The sequence below is a fragment of the Thermobia domestica genome, chromosome 2 (genome assembly GCF_964235325.1).
Source record: "Thermobia domestica chromosome 2, izTheDome1.hap1.1, whole genome shotgun sequence".
Taxonomy (NCBI): Eukaryota; Metazoa; Arthropoda; class Insecta; order Zygentoma; family Lepismatidae; genus Thermobia; species Thermobia domestica.
The window spans coordinates 11,573,920-11,595,919 of NC_137455.1; the positions used below are offsets into that span (position 1 = coordinate 11,573,920).

At 37.0% G+C, this 22,000-nt stretch overlaps 1 protein-coding gene across 2 annotated transcripts in view; it reads right to left on the bottom strand.

Moving 5' to 3' along the window:
- LOC145679651 (uncharacterized) overlaps positions 1-22,000 on the bottom strand; it is a 104,875-nt gene that overhangs the window by 5,673 nt on the left and 77,202 nt on the right. The window contains exons 10-11 of one of the 2 annotated variants that reach the window (XM_081750227.1): positions 19,713-19,827; positions 6,401-6,560 (exon numbers count right to left, since the gene is read on the bottom strand). In XM_081750227.1, coding sequence (XP_081606353.1) covers positions 6,401-6,560; positions 19,713-19,827 — 275 coding nt within the window. The remainder of the gene's footprint in view (positions 1-6,400; positions 6,561-19,712; positions 19,828-22,000) is intronic. The other variant, XM_081750228.1, reaches the window with a different exon arrangement.

Genomic DNA, 22,000 nt, shown 5'->3' on the forward strand with positions numbered 1-22,000 from the left:
TTACGTATATAGCTGCTTTTAACATCCAATTTACAGAGGAATGATCAAAAATTTTTTTTACCATTTTGGGTAGTCTAAAACATCGTGTGCAACGCATACTTTTACGGTTGGGTGCAATCTCAAAATCGAAGAAAAAAATGTACTTAGCCCTGTTCTTTCCCTGTACCCTTAACATGTTTCACTAATTTTTAGTGGATTATTATAATATTGCTAGGTGTATTATTTTTTTTAAAAATACAATTACGTGAAACATTTGCGTGTTTAATTTTATACAGCGATACATATAATAATACTATTATGCGCAATGTTATATATGAAGGGCTTGGAACAATATGCCACATTTTAAAAAATCACTATTTTTAGGATCTTTGCATATCTTACGACCTGTAGTAGTCGATTTGGAAGTTGGGGAACACTATGTATTAATATAAAATGCTCTAATAGATTGAATAACAAAATTATTATCTAAGATTCCGGGGTAACGCGTCCCAGAACGAAATAAAGTAGGGGAACAGATATTCGATTTTCTGGTAAATGGAGAACGACGTTCTCCGTATTCCCTCCAAATCGATCACTGATAACCCGTTGATCTTGACAAATTTGCAAAAATCGAAATTAGGATCAGTAGATATCATAAGTATTCTTGTTTAAATTACTTTTTTATGAAGCAATGGCAAATTTCACTTTTCTCTCTGATCATAAATATATATTAGTTTAGCGTCCCTTGTCAGCAGCGAGGCTATATGAAACATGGACCTACTGGTTAACATGGAATCCGAACCATAATCGTTCTATGCTCTCCTCTCGGGACTCGAACCCAGGACCCCTTGAAGCGAAGCGCACGTGCTAGCCACTAGACCAGCGATATATATATATATATTGCATCTTATGTCTGAATATTATGTGTTTGTATATGTAGGTATTTTAGGAAATGTATTCTACCTTATTTATTAAGTGTTTACTTTTATTGGTTCAATAATGTATATACCCTAATACACTTCCAATCTTCTTTGATACTGTTTAGAATTCACCTGAGTTAGATGCTTTACAAATACTTGTTATAATATACAACTAAAATAAAAATTAGGAATTAATTTAACTGACAACATATAGAATTACAATAAGGATTAAACGATTATTTTACTTTAGGACTATTAATATTTCAGACTTGAAGAAATGTACTTTACTCGACTCATTCTATCATACATTTTATAATGGTTTACTGCTAAAAAATGTACACTTCGAGGAAAATCACCTGCTAAAATGTTCATTGTAACTGAAGGTTTAGAGGAAAAAGTAATTATATCTATACGCAATTTATTAGTGGAAAGCTTTTTTAAAAAATCACGCTTAATTTACAGATTATTCCTACTAAATAATTTTTAGAAATACTTGGTCAACTCACACCTGAAGGGGACTCAGCCTCCTACAACAACATTCAGTTGTTTGTTTACATCAAAGATTCCGGCAGCGTGATTTTTGCCCTCAACGTGTTTTTTTTTTTTTTTTTTTTCGTCGTGACTTTTACTCCACATGATTTTCTACTCTTGGTTATTCCCCAAAAAGTCATGAAACCGAGTCTAAAATTGCACTGTTTTAATCTATCTAAATTGCAAACGAAAGAACAAAACCAGTTTCACATTTGAACTTCATATATAAGTTACTTTTCTGGTTTAATTTTCGAGTGACAATAGGAGATAATTTAATAGTCATAGAGAAGAAAATCTAATTCGAATTTTTAAAAAGATAAACACATTTCTAGTCCTACATACAGGAAAAAAGTAATTTTTGACCATCTGTCCTTCATTTATTCACCCTATTCATATAAGCCATATCGTTCAACATATAAGCACTAAATTTCTATAAATTTCATTTTCATTTCTACAAATTATTATTATTATTATTATTATTATTATTATTATTATTATTATTATTATTATTATTATTATTATTATTATTATTATTATTATTATTTTATGTCATTTCAGCTCTGACACTGAGTCTCTACCATCTCTTGTAGTGGAGCTCGAAACAGAGATTGTTAGTCGCAATGACTTTCCAAATGGCTATCGAATTGTAAATTTGGGACACATTCTCAAGTGGTCCATAAAGCTCCAAGAAAACCACAGAAAGATATGTGTTTTAGGAAAAATGGATTTTCATAGAGAGAGACGTTCAGGAGTAGTGTCTTACCTCTATTTCAAGTGCCGCGTGTGCAAACGCGAAGTATGTCACTCTACGGAGGAGGAACAACAGTCTAAAAGATCTGTAATCAATACTGGGGCTGTTTGGGGCAGTTTCCATTGGAAGTGGGTATTCTCATCTAGAGGAATTCCTCAGTATTATGGATATCCCATGTATGAGCTTCAAACTATTCAACAAGATTGAACAAGATCTGGAACCGGTAAGTAATAATTGACAGAGTAAGTAAGTAAGATGCGAGGCCGTACACGGAGCGAATTTCCGGATCTGAAATGAAATTCGGTGTGCTTGCAAGTTTATCGGATGCAAGGCCGTTGGCCGAGCAAAAGGGATAAGGGAGGCTGAGGACGAAGCCCCAAATGAACTTAAATATGGTTCTAGGTTCATGAACTGAGAGGCCGTAAACCGAGCAAACTGGGAGATCTAGGGGTGAAGCCGACGAATATATCTATATATTCAACTAATCACATTCTTTTTAAAATAATGTTTGTAAGTTGTTATTTCACCCTACTAATGATTGTGAAGATGGGAAATGAATTGTTTTGTTTGCTATCCATGTTCTATTTGGGGTGACCCTCCCTGCTGGTCTAATGGCTATTATGCGCGACGTGAACGGGATCCCGTGTTCGATTCCCGATGGGAGTGCATTGAACGATAATCTTCGGATTTCAGGAGTTGTATATCTACGTCTCATGTAGCCTCGCTGCTCAAAGGGACGCTAAACATAAAATCAAAAGTTCAACTTGGCATACTTTTATGAGCACAAGTAATATAATTTTTGTTAGTATACATTCTGTGGAGATAGGGAACACCTCCCGCCAACAACAGGGCTTTCAATAGTTTCCGCTTCCACTCCTGGCTGTGTGAATTTTTCGCGAAATATGTTCATATGAAACACCCAAATGAGCTCCGAAACATTCCTGAAAGCTTTCACAGATGAATGGACAAAGCAAGCAATATTATTTTTCTTCTGAAGCAGAAATAGTCTTTTGTGAAGGTCACTGCAAATGGGGGGGGGGTTATTGACCACGGAAGAGAAGATTGAAGAGCTGTTCCCATTTGCAGACTTCCTTCTGCGAACTCGATATTATCTCATTGCCAAAAGCAACAGCTGAAGTGAAGGGATGAAATTTTATAAGCACAATACCTTTTCCTTTTTCAGTACATTTTTTGTACTAGCTGATTCACAATTTAGACTAGCGGCAATTATCTTAGCCAAGATTCCAAACACCTCGTTCTCCTTCCCAACAGGTGGGGGAAAAAATGACATTCTCTTGTTTCTGACCCTGCCGGCACGAACTATTTTTACATTCTTACATCTCGACCGTGACAATAGCTGTCATGTTCCATCGTCTAGTTTATTCCAGGAATTACAATCTTACTCCTAGCAGGACGGAGGTGTGGAGGACGGTACAAAATTTAGAAAAAATAGGCCTATGCCTAAACATGTTTAGATCAGTGCCGTTTTAAATAGATGTCGTAAACATATTATTTTCGTTTCGATGAGAATTGATGCTGCGGTACATTGCAAACTATATTAGTTTTAATTTTTGTTGAAAACTGTTACATATTGTATGTATGTATATTATTTTGTTTTCCATGCAATTAACACTAATGTCATAGTAGATTAAATGATAAGATTCGAATTAGTAATTTTGGTTTGCATTGCTCCATACATACACTGGCGCAAATCCCGGGGGGTGAAGGGGACATGTCCCCTCCTATCTTGGAACTGGGGGGATTGTCCCCAATAATCCGATTTGAAATGTGTTTTGGGGGGAGAAATTTGATTATTTGTGTCCGGTCGCCAGAAAGGAAAGTGAGATGAAATTAATGTCCACTCAGAATAAACCTCAAATCTGCCCGCCTCCCAATGTTGAAGACAACTCTGCTCGCCTAAGGCATAAGATTCTACAAGGCAGTTAGTGACCAGTTGGGATAATCTTTTTTAAATTAAAAATCAAGAAAATCAGTATTTTTTTTATTTTAACGCTTTACTCTTATTCTATGGTGGCTGCAGGAGATCTACTGCCTTTAGCGGTATCTGAACATTTTTTTGTTCTACTGTACCCTATCTCTTACCGGAATTGAACCCTGGATAGCGAGCTCCGAAGGCAAGTGTGCTAGATACTAGACCAAGTAGAAGACCTTAAAATCAAATTAATCTCTAGTAGACTGTTACCTTGAATAGTATCGAATTAACATCTCTAGAACTGCTTTATATCCTTGTGCCAAGCAAAGGCGGTCTATGTACACTCATGTCCAAAATTATTGTCGCATATCTATAATTGTTTTCTTCTAAGAATATAATTTGATAATGATTTTGCAGGTTGCTTTAAATACTGATACTATGTGTATAATCGGGAAATGTATGTTTGTGGTAAATTTCATAGGAAAAGAATTATAAATATGAGGATTATAATGAGTAAAATAAAATGTTGCTAAATGGACAAGGCAATTTTATTTTCGTTTTACTGTTCCTATTTACTGCTCTTTTGACATGAAATTTGCCACATGTCATTTGAAATTTACCCATACTAACATTGTAAGAAATACTGGACGGATTTGTTATCAAATTTTATTCCTAGAACAACATATTTATAGATATGCGACAATAATTTTAGACATGAGTGTACATTAGAAATTCTAATTTTTGATACCGTTCAGGAACGTAGTTAGAGTTCTGATTTTGGGAAGCCATATTAGCAAATGGGCTCCATATAAATAACTTTAAATAAATATTTGGAGGGCTAAGCCAACTTTTAGGGGGTCCGTGGGCCCCCATGTCCTCTCCTAGCTACGTTCCTGGCACCGTTGTAAGCATGCGACAAATGTACAATTTTTAACAGTATGACATAAATGCACATTCTTTAGGGCTTAACGAAGCGATCAACATAAAATATGTGCAACAAAACATATTCCTTAACCTATTGCCTAGAATCGAGCAGAAAACTTCAATATCATGAAAGCCTTTCACTTAAAAGCGAATTTTTTACAATAAATTAAAAAAAAAATAAACAGACGCCACTTGGAAATGTCATCGACGAAAGACAGGGGGAAAAGTAGATAACGCCGATGTTAATAAATCTGAAAAAATCTACAAAGTGCAAAAAAAAAAAAAAAAAAAAAAAAAAAAAAAAAAAAAAAACTGGCCTGTTCCAATTTCAGGGTGATTTACCCTGTACTTTAATGAAACGAAACGAAACGAAACCATTTGGTATGTTGAGATGGAAACACTTTGAGAAGCAAGAACCAACTGAGTTCACTACGGACGCTAGAAACGACCTACGCTGGTGACCTCTCTTGACACTGATACAAACTACGTAGTGGATCCGCTCCCTTTAATGCTTTCCGCCCATTTATCCCCACATTATGCGCACAATTACCCCGTGGGGGCAATTGGGAGGTACAAATTTTAACAAAATTTTAACTGCCTCACAGTGAGGATTCAAGATTGTTGCTCTTCACAGCAACATCCTTATGATATTTTTAAGAAGCAGTAAAAAAAAATCAGGATCAAAACATTAATAGATGAGCGATTTATTGTGATTCAAACCAAAACCCACACAAACTTGAAACTCGGTTTCAAATATGTAATTTCTCAATCAAATCAGTTTTTGGTTTCTTTTGTCATTATTACATCCTCTCAAAATTCATCTGAGCTTTTTTTTTCTGATAAACATCTACCCAACCAAAATTTGGGTGAAATTAAATTCCATAAAAATATACTGAAATTGAAAATATAAATGTTTAAAAAGTTTTCCGCCCAATTACCCATCCACCCAATTCCCCCTTCTACTCTATACATAGGTAATACGTTTACGAAATGAAATGATATTGTTACTAATATACAGTTGATCATTAAATACCTTACTATAACACTAAAAGCTATTTACAAAACATCTACTATAAATTGGACATGTTAAAATAACGGTGGTGCAAGTAATATTTCCTTTGCTTTCCAGAAATTAACGCAAAACGTACTGCAATAAATTGGCCAGCAAAACAACTACTCCCACTTTTTTTTTATCACTAAAAGTTCCAATGCCTTCTGTTGAGTGTTTAATGAATCTCTGATTGTGTTTTCTGTCAACAAATTGACTTATCTTGACCTGGTATTTATGTCAGTCTTTCTACTTGGAAAAGCGACTTACACCACTCTAACTTCAATCTGTCCAAATTAATCTTAAATACTTACGTAACGTAAACGTTGCAGCATGTTATTACAATAAGTAAAACCACTGAGATCACGCAAATGGATAGAGCAATAATTGCGTTTGGGCCCTGAAACTTCTTCAGAGTCTTAAGAACGATTTCGTCTTTCATTAGGGTTCTATAGATATCCGGACCACGAAACACTGTCAAAGAAATCAGAAGTTATAATGTGCCACTATGGAAATATATTAATACAATTCATGAAGATAATAGGAGAAACAGCATGCTTGGCCATCTCATTCGGCACTCCGATTGGATCTCTGTGATGGTAGAGGCAAAGACAGATGGAAAACCAAGGAAGAGAAAGACCAAGGATAGAATATCTAGATTAGTGCTGTCGAAATCGGTTTTTGAAAAAACCGAAAACCGGTTTTTGAAAAAAGTGAAATTTCATAAAACCGAAATGTCGGTTTTGAAAACCGCTTTTGCGGTTTCGGTTTTGAAAACCGCTTTTGCGGTTTCGGTTTTGAAAACCGCATTTGCGGTTTTCGGTTTTCAGAAAATCGGTTTTCTCAAAAACCGAAAACCGCAAATGTCACAAAAATTCAACAGCACTAATCTAGATGCAGTTACGAAGAAAAAAACTTATAAAAGTATAAAGCAGCTCTCCCCAGGGGCGGATCCAGGGGGAAGCGATCGGGGCGATTGCCTCCTCCCCAGAAGAGGAAACTTTCTTATTTTATATATATAAATAAAACCCATCCCAGAGTTAGGAGCTCTTAAAAGTAGCTCTAAGTAGCAGTATTACAACCCACCGTCCCTCCCAGAAGTCCGTCCTGGATCCATCTCTGGCTCCCCCAAGGGAAAGTAAAGACTTCAAATTTCCAGGTTGCCCATACATATCTTACTATGGTAACGTATTTTTATATTTTTTCACAAGAGTGGAGTTAAAATCCACTTTGCGTACGCCATTGCCCACGAAGCTTCCTTCAGTACAGCTGTAAATTAACATATCTTATTGTTTAAACATTAAACTATTGACTCATTTAAAAAATAATCGCAGACTCGATGTACACCACAGGAAGGAGTTTGGTTTGTATGGTGTTCTATTTTCTCATTTAATGTTGAAACCGGAAGTAGTTGAAGATTTCTATCACTTTTGGTTTTAGTAGATGGAGTGTATTTTTGGAATGTTTGATTGCTAAAAGAACTTAATTCTTGATTGATTTTCAATTTGACATTCCTTTCAGCAGGGAGGGTGTATGAGACGTGGACCTACAGCTTAACGTGGGATCCGAATCACATGAGTTTCCGCCATGAATCGAATCTGGGTTTACCACGCAACAACAGGTGCGTACGCCAATCGCTTAGCCATGAGGTAGTTCGCAAAAAAGGAACGCTTATTATCTATTACTATTTTTGCTGTATAGTGATTGACGGTTAAACCGGAAGTGGTTGCTTTCTGTCACTTTCGGTTTTAATATCACCTGCGTCAACGAATTCGATTCGTAATTTTTGACTCTCTACATCCTGGCAGGAAGTGATGGTGACTCATAAAGTAGTCCAAGAGAATTTTTGTTTTCCAAGACAGACGGACACACGAACAAACAGGTTTAATATTTTTAAAATGAGTTTTGGTCAACAACGGGAGAAATTAGAACAAGTGAGTACTTTTCCAAACCCGGCTAGTATTATTAGTAATAAGATGAGGTGTGAAGGTGAAATAAAAGCAAGGCTAGAAATGGTGAATGAAGCCTTCAGGAGGAGGAAAATACTATTTTGTGGGACCTTGAATAAAAAGTTGAGAAAAAGACTCATAAAATGTTTCATGAGGAGTATTGTGTACTGTATGGGACAGAAACATGGATATTTCGCAAAAATGATGGAAAAGACTGGAAGCTTTCGAAATGTGGGTGTGAAGAAGAATGGAGAGAATTAGTTGAGTCGAACGGAAAACGAATGAGAGGGTGTTAGAAATAGTGCGGGAGAAAAGAACAATTTTAGATATTCAGAAGAGGATGAGAAACTGTTTGGGAAATTGGCTAAGAAGGAACTGTATCACGAAGGACGTGTAAAGGGTATGGTGGCAGGATAGAGATGGAGGGGATGAAGAAGACTACAATTAATAGACGATATCAAAACAGAGAAATCGTACGTGAAGACGAAGACGTTAGCGGAAGACCGTGGAGCATGGAAGCTTCTCAGCTACGGCAAATGACCTGCCAATAATAGCAGACCTGTGATGGATTGTGATGAGGTCCTTATAAAGTGTTTATTGCTACTGTTAAATCGATGTTTTTAATCTGTACTAGCTGTATTCACTGCTGAGTAAGGGCGCCGATTTCTCTGTAAATTTGGGGTTCCCATTCAGATGCAGAAGGTATATATATATATATATATATATATATATATATATATAAAAGAAGATTTTAAGACAAATTGAACTCAAATTATGCCAAATATTGTATATTCACAAATACAATTGGGGGCCCACATGAGCTTTGGGGGGCCCGGCCCCCCAGGATCGGCGCCCTTGCTGCTGATCCCTATTAAGTTGTAGAGCTTTTCAGAACAAGAAGATACATTTTGAAAACAAGAAGAAAAAGAAATTACTATTTTTCTATATTAGCCAATTGAAGCTAGTTGTGCACTAGTGGAAATCTGACCTTCTACTATCGCAGGGCCTAAAATTCAACGAAATCACAGCTCCACACTGGTAAAAATTTTACATAACATAGAAAAACTAGTTTAGTCAGCATTTGTTTTGACATATAACCAGTGTTCTGTCCAGTACATCATGTTTACCTGCGACGAAAAAATATTATTATTATTATTATTATTATTATTATTATTATTATTATTATTATTATTATTATAGGAAAATTTTGGCATCCAGAGCAAACAAAATTAAAGGCACATTAGGATACATATTTAATTGTATTGTATTAAACCATAAAATACAGGAAACAAACCGGTAAGAAAAATAGTCACATTGGAAGAAAAAAGTCACTTTTTCTTACATAAGAATTTCACTGTCATTTTTCCGTGATCATCACGCTGTCTCAGTCTGTTTTCTGATGAGGCAAATACCTTGTTATACCAGGGCTGTTCCTTTGACTTCCTACCAACTTCAAAACGTCTTTCCTTTCTGGCCACCCATTTCATAACAGCAGGGGTTGGGCTAAAATTTTCCAACGGACTCATATTTATATTAACGTGAAGGTAATTTTTCACAGTAGTGGGAGCCAAAGGGAGTCTGTTATCTATTTTCAATATGTTGTAGTCACTTATAAGTCTTTCAAAATCGGAAGAAAATGGTTTCGAAGCAACAGCTCGGGCTAGACTTGACAGAGCATGAAATGACTGATTTCCACAGATTTTCATGAGAAGGCTTTTAGCGTCCAGACCTTTCAACATACTGCACGATGATGCCCTTCTCTATTGCATTGCGAACTGCAAAATATCTGTATCAGGACAAATAACTTTGTGGCGACTTAGGAATGGGTTTTCAGATTTGACAGGTATTATACTGTTTGCGATTGTATGTTGTACAGTTAAAAATTCAGATTTTTAACTGTTGATCATATAGATTTTAGTAATTTTGCACTTATTGTGTTTTTGCACTCACATTGACATATGTTGTTTTCAGCCTGTAAAAACACAGTAAGTGGCATTTCTTGAAGTAAAACCATTAAAAAACACGTAACAATATTTAACAACACTTGTAAACTCAACATGGGCCTATAATTTTGAAAATAAAAATGAAATATATAAAATAGGTTCATAAAAGCGATACGGAGGGTCTAGTCTACAGCATTCTACGAGGGCTAGTCAAGAAAGACTTGGACTGATTTTTTTTCTAGGCAATTTATTATTACTCAGCAACAGGTACATGATCCTTTTCAAAGTAGTCCCCGCCCATTTGAATGCACTTTTTCATTCGAGTCTTCCAGTCCTCAAACACGTGTCGCAGGCCATTCTTTGAGAGGTCCTTCAAAACCGCCTCCCATGCCTTCAGAACCTCGGAATTATCGGAGAAGCGGCGTCCACGCAGTCTGGATTTTAGGGCAGGGAATAGAAAAAAGTCGCACGGTGCGGTAGGCGTTTCCACCATCCTCAAACCTTTGCAACAGCTCCCTGCAAGTCTCCACTCAAACGGCCTTCTGCTCTGGTGTCAGGAGTCGCGGAATCCATCGCGCACACATTCGGCTCATGTGGAGGTGGTCATGCAAAATTTTGAAGGCACTGCCATGAGATATGCGTAGTGCGGCTACCAGATCGTCGATACTGATGCGGCGATCTTCTCTAACAATGACTGCTGCCGTGTTAAGAGCCTGCCTTACTAAAAATAATACGAAATTTACCATTTTCTTTTGCTTGTTTATTCATCAGTGAAAGGAGATAATGAAATGTAAGTCACCACAATCATAGATAATGCTATTCTACAACAGAAAATATGAACCTGAAGAATGTACAGTGTTGCAATCCATAGAAATTACAGTGTTGCCAGAAAAACAATTTCCCTAAAATCTAAGTTAAGACAGCGAGTAGAGGAATGAACTCAACCGCATTTGATTACGTATCATGTTGTTTTGGTTTCTTGTGAACTACATTTTAATTAACATTATTATTTAGTTTTAATAACTGTATGTTAAAACTATTTTGTTTATTACAAACTAAATACAACTATTATTTAAAAAGTAGTTCATAGGAAACCAAAACAATATGATACATAACCAAATGCAGTTGAGTTTGTTCCTCTACTCGCTGGCTTAACTTAGATTTTAGGGAAATTGTTTTTCTGGTAACACTGTAATTTCTATGGATGGCAACACTGAACATTCTTCAGGTTCATATTTTCTGTTGTAGAATAGCATTATCTATGATTGTGGTGACTTACATTTCATTATCTCCTTTAACTGATGAATAAACAAGCAAAAGAAAAATGGTAAATTTTGTATAATTTTTGGTAAGGCAGGCTCTTAATGTTCACCTCAGTAACAGCTGACGCTGATACACCTGGTCCACCAGCTTTCGTGATTGTCATTCGGCCCTCTTTAAACTCTTTGAACCACCAGAACACGGTACTTCGTGGCAGAGCGTCATCTTTGTAGGCTGCTCTCAACATTCCTAGAGTTTCTGTTGCACTTTTCCCCAGGCGATAGCAGAACCGTATAGCTGCAAATTGTTCATCTCGTAATGACTCCATTTCTTCTACAGGCGACTTCTAGAGGCGGCGCAGAACATCACCTGCAATAAAAAGTCGTGGTTACCAAACATGCAATAATTCCTTAACAACATTTTATATATATGCACAGCAAGACCCACCCTACTTGTATGCCAAACTATGAAGCTCCAGCGTTAACAGAACTGCCGGGGAAAAAATCAGTCCAAGTCTTTCTTGACTTGCCCTCGTACTTACTCCCCATTATCACTGTAGCATACACAAAACGATGGAAAGTAATGACCAAGAAACAGAAACAGATGTTACGTTTCTTATATTAGTAGGCGTACCTATTTTCAGGGATCCCTTCACGTGGGGCGTCGTTTTCCGCACTTAACATCGCCGGGACGCCGCCCCGCACCTTACTCGCACTTAAAATTTCCGCGTTAATACGTAAAAAAATAAAAATACTCCGAGTTGGTGAAGTACTTCTCCACTGACAAGACCATGTACTCTTTTCCCCAACATGCCCAACTTGGCTCAAATTTACTGCGTTATAGACTACTGCCTTCTGTACCTGTTCATACTGCTAACTGAGCGCGATTTCTCAAAACCGGGTAATATTTAGTCAGTAGTGGGTGCTGACACTAAGAAATTCCTAGAGGGATCTCTGTATAATTTTACTGAGGCTTTGAATTTCAATGTTCCATATAAACATAAATAGACCTAATGTCCAACGCCCAGCAACATGGAAAATTGAATACCCTATGCTGCTTGTAGGCACAAAGTACCGGTAACTCAACTGGATGAGAACCATGTGTCAGGTGTCGTGTCTGCAGGCATAAAGACGAGGAACATTGGCTTACTTTTTGTTTCTTTATTTCCTTCCTCTGTTCCATTTTCGTTATTGTTTCTAAAGTAATGAAATTACTTTACCGAAGACAACAATGCATCGTCACCAAACAGCGAACACTGATCTATAGACAAAAGAATTAACCCGGGCCGGCTAGCGAGATTTTTTCCCCATGCAACTTACGAACGGATAATATTTCCTGTGTTATGATTGGTTGTTGAGAGTCTACGGTGCTTCGGCTAAATTTTTGGTGGTTATTAACGTATGTTATCTCTGGTAGTCAGCGTTGCCAATGTGTGTGTAATTGCACAAAATGTGTGCAATTTTGGCCTGTTTGTGCATTTTGTGTGTAATGTCAATCTGTGTGCATTTTGTGTGTAATTTGGCACAATTAAAAATTTTGATCATTGATGATTTTTACGAAGTTCCTTTCATTCAAATATTCATTATTTCCACTATTTTTTTCTGAAAATTGCCTTCTAAAAACTACGAGCTCCAACGCCTGACTCCAGGCCAGCGCAATAAAACCACAGAGAAAATAACAAGTTATTTGTTATTATTGTTAATCTCTTGTTATTTTCTCTACAGTATGATAAAACCTATCTTGCTTCCTTGGTACCTCATTTCTTGTTTTTCAGAGGCGGGTGTCGTGACATCCCCAAGCAAAGACGCTTTGTTCAAGCAAGCAATGTGAATGAATGTTGACCCTTGATGTTGGTCAGAACATGAGGTGGAGGGGGTAAGAAGTCTTTTGTCTTCTCACCACTTGTGAAGAAAATGCCATTTCGCAAACAGATGAACGACAGAGTGGCCGATGTCCAATTAAAAACATTAAGTACGTCGAAAGCAATGGCGCAGACTTTCCAAGATTTATGTGGGTGCATATCAATGGCGGGTCATATTAGCCTATATGTTTTCAGGGAAGTCTCGATGTTTGATTGATTTACTTTTACTTAAAATATTTTATGAACATTGTCATAAAGGCCTGTGCTGTGAGAAAGTAAAATATTCCGGTACTATAAGGATAAGTTGGGTATGCCCTAGCTCAGTCGGTAACACGACTGATTTAAACGCAAGAGAAACTGGTTCAAACCCGGGTTCAAGCTCATCGGCGCAAATCTGTCTTCAACATTGGGGGGGACGGGTAAGACCGTTCCCATATTTTATATATATATATATATATATATATATATATATATATATATATATATATATATATATATATATATATGTGTGTGTGTGTGTGTGTGTGTGTGTGTGTATGTGTGTGTAAGCGATGTTCAAAATATGTATGAAGTTGAAAAACAATGCTGTGAAGAAGCAGGGGACAGAATTGTCTTCAGTGGCGTATTTAGGAGGCTATCGGGCGGCTCAAGCTCTCCCCGAAATAAATTTGTTAGTTTCTCGCATTCCATGTACAACAATAATCCTTCTAACCATTTTTAAGAATGTCATTGACTTTCCATTTTCTTATGCTATTTGTTCAGAAACAATACTGTATTTCTCAAATTTCATTGCATGTAAGAACTGCGTCCTTTTGTTCTTTCTTTCGTCCTTTCTACTTTTCTGTTTCTTTTTCTTGACGTTTCTTTCATTTCGTCTATCATACTTTATCGACCATTGTCAGTTGTGATTCAAGTCGGCCGTCATCAGTAACACCAAAACTAAGAGGACTTGATAAGCAAAACTGGTGTTCCACACCAACTTAACGCGGATATCAACATGACAGGACTTTAGTTATTATAACAAAGGAAAAATTATATCGTTTAGTTATTTTTACAAGAAGGAAATGTTTGAATTTTCAAAAATCAAAACGGGGGAATAATTAACACGGGAAATTAAGAAGGCCAAGAAGATGCTTCCTTTTTCTTGTATGAATAGAATAAAAGGTTAGATTCACTCCTAAATTTTTGTATCATATCACATATGATTTATCGGTCTGCAATTCTTGCCATTATAACTTCAATTTATGCATAAATTAAAATATATTTAATTCTCAAACTCAGGTGGGCAATTGCCCACTTCCTTCCTTGTGTTGGGCATAGCTCCTCGAAACAAAATCCTAAATACGCCATTGGTTGTCTTCAACATTGGGAGGTGGGCACATTTGAGGCTTATTCTAGAGAAGGGAGATGAAACTCATATTACGGTAGGTGAATCTGATGAACTGTTGTAGAGTATATTATATATTAGGCGATGTAGATGAAGTAGTAGTACATATCAGTATTACAAATCACTGCCGTGAACACATTCTGAAATCTGAATACATGCATATTTATAATTGGTATGTTTCTAATTAGGCACCCACGAAGGTCCACGTTAAAATTGTTTTATAGTAATATAATAATATAAATAATAATTTCCCCAAAACTATGGAGAAAGAATATCAATTATGTATGACGCAACAATACTCTGAGCAAAATGATGATAATCTCAATTAAGGACGCCGATTTCTTGGGGGGGGGGGCATTCATAAAAATGCATAAAACAATACACATAACAAGAGAAAATACATATAAAAACACATATTCATAATAATACAGGGATCCACGTGAGCTTTTGGGGGGGAAGGCTCCGACTTCCCAGGATCGGCTCCCTTGATCTCAATAACATTAATTGAATTCTTTTCTTTGCTTACGAAGCATCCTCTCTCAAAAGAAAAATTGGGACACGCGGAAATACGTAGCACCAAACCATGGTTCGAACGAGCAGAAAAGAGAAAACAAGCAAATTATGTTGGCTACAAAATCCGAATGAAATAACGCCACAAAATTTCATAGGCATCAGGCGGGAAACTTCCAAAACTTTTAGAACAAAGAAACGCGATTTTTTGAAAGCTAAAATTTAGGAACTTGAAGATAATAGTAAAAATAAAAACATTCTGGATAAATGGATCAACGAATTTAAGAAAGGCTATCAACCTCGTGCTTATATTAAAGAAAGCTGATGGAACAGTTCTCATTGATGCAGATAGCATTTTAAAAAGATGGAAAGATTTCTTTAACGATTTGCTTAACACGCAGCAAAAACTAATGTGCATGGAGAAAGGGAGATACACACCGCAGAACCATATATTCGAGAACCCAACCGAATAGAAGTAGAAATCGCTATAAAGAAATTAAAGAAACACAAATATCCTGGTGTAAACGAAATTCCGGCTGAGTTAATTTTAGCTGGAGGCGGAAAATTGTGGAACAAGATACACAAACTCATTCTCCTTATCTACAACAAGGAAGAATTGCTGCAAGAGTGGAAAGAAACATTGTTCCAATCCACAAGAAAGCCGACAAAACTGACTTATCGAGGCATCTCTCTTCTGTCAACATCCTATAAAATCCTTTCAAACATTCTATTAGCAAGATTGACCCCATATGCAGATGAAATTATTGGAGATTATCAGTGTGGATTTAGACGAAATCGATCAATTACCGACCAAATATTTACTATTCGCCAAATACTCGAAAAGAAGTGGGAATACAATACCCCGGTACATAAACTATTTATTGATTTTAGAAAGGCTTACGACTCGGTTAGGAGAGAAACATCGTACAACGTTCTTACAGAATTTGGAATACCGAAAAAGCTAATTAGATCAATTAACGCATTTTAAAATGAATCCCAAAGTAAAGTCCGGGTAGGAAAATTTTTGTCCACGAGCTTTCACGTCGAGAATGGCCTGAAACAAAGAGATGCGTTGTCGCCATTATTATTTAATTTTGTGCTGGGATACGCTATAAGGAAAATCAAAGATAGCAACCAGAGTCTAGAATTGAACGGTATTCACCAAGTTAGGGCATTTGCTGTTGATGTAAATTTAATAGGGGATGACAGGAGAATAATAGAAAGAAATGCAGAGGTCTTATTAAACGCTTGCAGGGGCATTGGTTTAGAAGCAAATGCAGAAAAAACTAAATATATAGAAGTGCGTCGGGACCGTAATACGATAAATTATGGATGCGTTAAAATATTAAATAATTCTTTTGATAAAGTGGATACTTTCAAATATCTAGGATCAATATTAACAGGCGAAAATCATATTCACGAAGAAATTAAATGTCGACTAAAATATGGGAATTCGTGTTACTATTCGGTTCAAATCTCATGTCGTCGCAAATTCTGTCGAGGAATTTGAAGCCTAAAATACATAAAACGATAATCATACCTGTTGTTCTGTATGGTTGCGAAACATGGTCGCTTACTCTAAAGGAAGAACATAGACTTAAAGTATTTGAGAACAAGATCGTGAGACGATTATTCGGACCCAAGATGAACGGGAATGGGGAATGGCGGAAACTTCATAACGAGGAACTACATAGTTTATACGGTTTACCAAACATTGTTATGGTCATCAAGTCTAGGAGGCTTAGGTGGCAGGTCATGTAGCCAGGATGGAAGAAAGTAGGATCGCTTTCAAAGTGTTAGCGGTAAGACCAATCGGAAAACGACCATTAGGAAGACCTAGGCGCAGATGGGAAGACAATATTAAGATGGATCTCGCAAAAATAGGAATACAAAGTAGAAGCTGGATCGAGTTGGCTAAGGATAGAAGCTAGTGTAGAGCTTTTGTGAACGCGGCATTAAACCTCCGGGTTCCATAGGCTATAGAGTTAGCTTACGAAGCATGAGTAGATGCCTAGGCTGATACTACAAATAGATTAAATTCCGATTTACTGAAAAGATGGGTTCTCCTGACATTGGATAGTCTGTATATTCTTCGTGTGCTAGGGCCTAGGGGAGAAAAGGAGAGAAGATTTCATATCAGGTTACGTCACGCACAGTCGCACGCCTTCATTTTATTTAAAATGAAAAAGCCAAGAGAAACAAACTTCATCTCACTTTCCTTTGTGGCAATCGGACAAATCATCACACTTTTCTGCAAAAAGCACTTTTCAAATCGGATTATTGGGAGAGCCTCCAGTTCCAATGTTGGGGGGGACATGTATCCCCATTTCCCCGCAATTTGTGCCCGTACCTACAGCTGAGACAACTTTTCAGCATGAGGAGAGGGGTATATTCTCCTCTCGCATCACAGGCGTGCGCAACGTGGGTGCCATGGGTGCCTTGGCACCCCCATTAGACAAACTTTTTTTTTTAAATGTAGAATTATTACACACTGAGATGAGATTACGTGTTAATTATTTCCCGTCTGCTGTGTGCCATGCTTCGCCGACGCAGCGTCGGATGCAATGATGCTATCTTTTCTTAGGGGAAAAGGGGGAGGATGACATTCCATATGGTGGTACTTTAGATCTGGCACCCATATTCCCAGTGTCCTGCGCACGCTAGTGTCTGGCATTTATTGCAATTTGTGCCCAAGTAATGGAAGTGGAATTAATACATATTGATGAGACTACTAAACTCACTACAGCACGAAGTTCAGTTTGAAATACTACAGATTACGATTCTTTTTTAAAAATGGAAAAGCCAAGAGAAATCAATCATCTTACATCTTACATCTTTGTGGCAGTCGGACACAAATCAAGCTTATCCCAAAAAGCACTTTTTAAGTCAGATTATTGGGGGGGACTGTCCCCCCCAGGTCCAACATTGTGGGGGACATGTCCCCCTCGTCCCCCCCGGGATTTGCGCCAGTGTTCAAGCTAAAAATCTTGTTGGTGCGCCGCACCCACAAGATTATTTATGTGGGTGCTGGAGCCCTGGAGCACCCACATAGTCGGCGCGCATGGTTGAAAGTAAAATTATAAATACGAAAATTAGAATGAGTACATCAAAATGTTGCTAAATGGACAAGAAAAGTTTTTTCGTTTTATTGTTCTTATTTACAGATCTTTTGACATGAAATTTACCACATACATGTCTCTGCCGATTATACACATAGTAAGAGTATTGGATGTACCCTGCGATATCATTATCCAAATATATTCGCACAACAAGTCTGTTATAGATATGCGGTAATCATTTGGGACATGAGTGTACGTATAGGTATGTACGTCATTAGACATAATATACATATAGTTAGGTAGTTATGTATTGTGTGCACTGTCTTCCATCTTGTGTGTAAAATTGTGCAATTTGGACGGAAGGTGTGTGTAATTTTGCTTGCCGTGTCTGGCAACACTGCTGGTAGTACATATTTCTATAAGGGATTCAAAGGATCGTGTAATTTTTATCTACAAAACAACATATTTCATTATATCGGAAAAGTGTAATGTCCTATTGAAACAACAGATAAACGTGCAGTTAGTTGCATATTTTAAAACTATATGAATGCAACCGAAAACATTTGAAAACTAAATATAGTTAAAAAGTTCCTTCACCTCAAAATTGGCAATGGTTTTTCCTGTCATCTAGGAGACACCTATACGTATTAACTCTGGCTTAATGTCATATACTGGCAGTTATATGGAATTGAGTAACCCATTGCTTAATGAATGTATTGAGTCAGTAAGACTTAGTTTGACACACTAAACGCGTTTAAATATATAATCCGAGAAAAGTAAAGTACTCACATTAATACCACTCCACACTTTAAGAATTATAGTTCCACACTCCTTTCCTACAGTTCCACAAAGTGTGGAGTACTCCACTCAATTTTAGGCCCTGTACTATCGAGTTACTGAAAGATGACATCTGACAGATAGCGCCACATGCTGTAAACAAAACGAGTGGAAGGCTTGTTCGCCGATCACAGCAGTATTCTTTCACGCTGTTGCTACGCAACGAAGGTCACGGACAGCATTGTTGCCGGTAGTTGAGACGACTTGTTAAATGTCTTAAGTTTGTCGCCAGAGCTGTTGTGTCTGTTGCGTGGCTCCTGCCAACAGCGCCTCCAATACTCCACGTGCTCTGCCCAACTGTCAGAAGACACCTTTCCTTGCGCACACTATAAGATCGAGAAAGAAGACGAATCTTTATGAACACATTAATGTTAATTCACATATAATGTGCCGTGCGCACGCCATTCCCTTTCCATAATCCGTCAGTTCTACGAAGGTGAACATTCACACATACCATGCTGTGCCCTACTGTTTTTCACACCATTTCCCTTGGTTCTGGTCAATTTCGTTTCACTTCGTGTTCTCCGAAGAAAGCCGAAGGATTGCGTCCGACGAGCCACAACCGGGTTGGTTTCTCTTCAAAGGGCCTTTCGGTATAAGGCATGGGAAAGGCACATCATATGTCAATTTAAAAAGTTCCAACGAATTGTCAATGTCAAAGTCTGAAAAAAAAAAAAAAATTTGTGGACCATTGCACGGACGGCACATTATGTGTATTAATCTTTACTTGTTGTGTGGATAGGACTGTACTCTCAGCAGATCAAACATGCCTGAAAATGCTGTAAGGAAAAAAAAAAATCCGTTAATAATGACAAAGTACCTTTTAAGTTGACCCACGTTGTTTTCCAACTTAAGTTATGTTGTAGCTGTGTAACTATACACTCCCAAATCCCTTCGTGGCTGCGGTCCACACGTTTGATAACCAAATTTTTGGGCTAGAAGAAAGAACAAGAAGGAATGATTTTAATTCATTTCGAAAGATGTAGCCCAGTCACTTCCAATTCAATTTGCTCTGTGACGTCACAGTTTGCATCTCGCCTTCTCAGTGAGGAGAAGGAGCTAATAGGTGACGTAGGGTGTGGAGAGACAGGCAGACAAGAATATCGATGATGTGGGATTTGCAGGCATAACTACTCGTGGATTCATGATTGAGCGTACATTGTCAATGCTTCTAATACTGTTCATCATCTCTCTTTCTTTGTTCAATAGAGTTCCCTCGTGGATAAGCGGTTAGTGCACGTGGTTTACAATATAAGAAAGGCACACCAAACAAAAACGAAGAAAGGATTTGATTTAAAGTTCAACGTTCCTTTCAGCTGCGAGGGTGTATGAGTCATGGATATACAGTTTAACGTCGAATTCGAAAAATTAAAGCTTATGCCGTTAATTCGAATTCGAATTCGAACCCGGGTCTCCCACGCTAAAAGCGCGTGCGCTAACCGCTTATCCACAACGGAGCTGTAGTAAAGAAAGGAAAGAAGATGACGTACAGCTGTAGAAGCATTAACACTATACGCTCAATCATGAATCCACGAGTAGTTATGCCTGCAAATCGTATGTCATCGACATGGGCGGCGATTAGGGGGGGCAAAGGGGGGCAGTTGCTCCCTCACTTTTTTGAAGTGACCCATTAATATATATAATTTGAAAATTCCATTGTTTTGCAGTATATGAGTGAAGTTCTTGTATATATTACTGGTTCATAGAAAAAATGCTGCCATATAATATTTGCCCGTATTAGTTGTTTTCCCGTGGAGTTAAGAAAGCTGCAGGAATTGCATTTTAATTGCACGAAAAATGGCCCATAAATTAACCAATTGGAGCTCAAGAATTCCAGCGTAGTTTCATTTCTTCTTACAAGGGTTCGATATGTTAATCAGCCACTTTGAAGGTAATTAAGATAACATTTCACAAAAAATAAAGAAAGAAAGAAAGAAAGAAAATAAAGAAAAAAACGAAAAAAGAAAAAAAGTCTTTCCCAAGTTATTCTTTAACTGCCCAAAAATTGACAGTTCCTGAAATGTTTTTTCGTCTTTCTAATAATAAGAAATATTGGTTAAAAAGATAATAATAAAAAAAAAACAACTTCTACCTTTTGCATTGTTTTGCAGTATACGAGTGAAGTGGTGTGTTTAGGAGTATACGAGTGTAAATTAAATTTAGTGAATTCAACATAATTCTAGGTTCTAGGATTATTTTGTATAACTGAAGTGTGGAGTGATTCTAAATATATTTGAGTTTTGATGTATTCCAAGAAAATAAAAACCGCACCTAATGGCAATGAACACGTTTCAGGAAGCTGCAAAATTAAATATATTTTTTAAATATCATAGCATATGCTTGCAGTATTACTGTCTTTCTAAGAGTAATAATATGCATTTAATAGTATGTGAGGAATTAACAATATAAGTTGTTCATTAATCCCCAGTTTCAATATAACTTTTGCAAAACAAGCCTCATTATTCATTACTATAATTAATATTAATTATCCTTTCTAGTTATTTGTTATTAAATAATCTGATTACACAATTTACCAGTCAGAATTTTAAGATGTTCATGAGCAAGGAATCAAATCTCTCCTTACATCTTCGTAGTTTAAGAGTACAAAGGACTAGTACCTACTTGTGTTCCTCTTGTCAATATACTTAATAAAATATGAAATGCGATATATGGTATTTTAAGTGAAAAGATAGTATTCTATTAATTATACAACCTTCTGTAAAACAGTGTTAGCATCAAGTAGGGAAACTAAGATGGATATAAGAATATTCAGATCATGTCTTGCCCCCTCCCCCACTTTTAATGTCCAACCGCCGCCCCTGTTCATCGATGTTCTTGTCTGCCTGTCTTTACACACGTCACGTCACCTATCAGCTCCTTCCCCTCATTGTAAAACCGTACTCTTACGTCACACTTTGGCCAGTTGGAAATGACTAGCGTAAACAGATGAATAAAGGCATTGACAGTTATAATAACAATAGTAGATTATGTATCAGTTTCAGAGAAGACTCCAGCATAAAAGCTTTACTCTTTCAATTTGGTCATGAGCTAGGATTGTCATATTGCTCCGTTTAAAATATAAGACGCAAAATACAAAAAGAAAAAGCA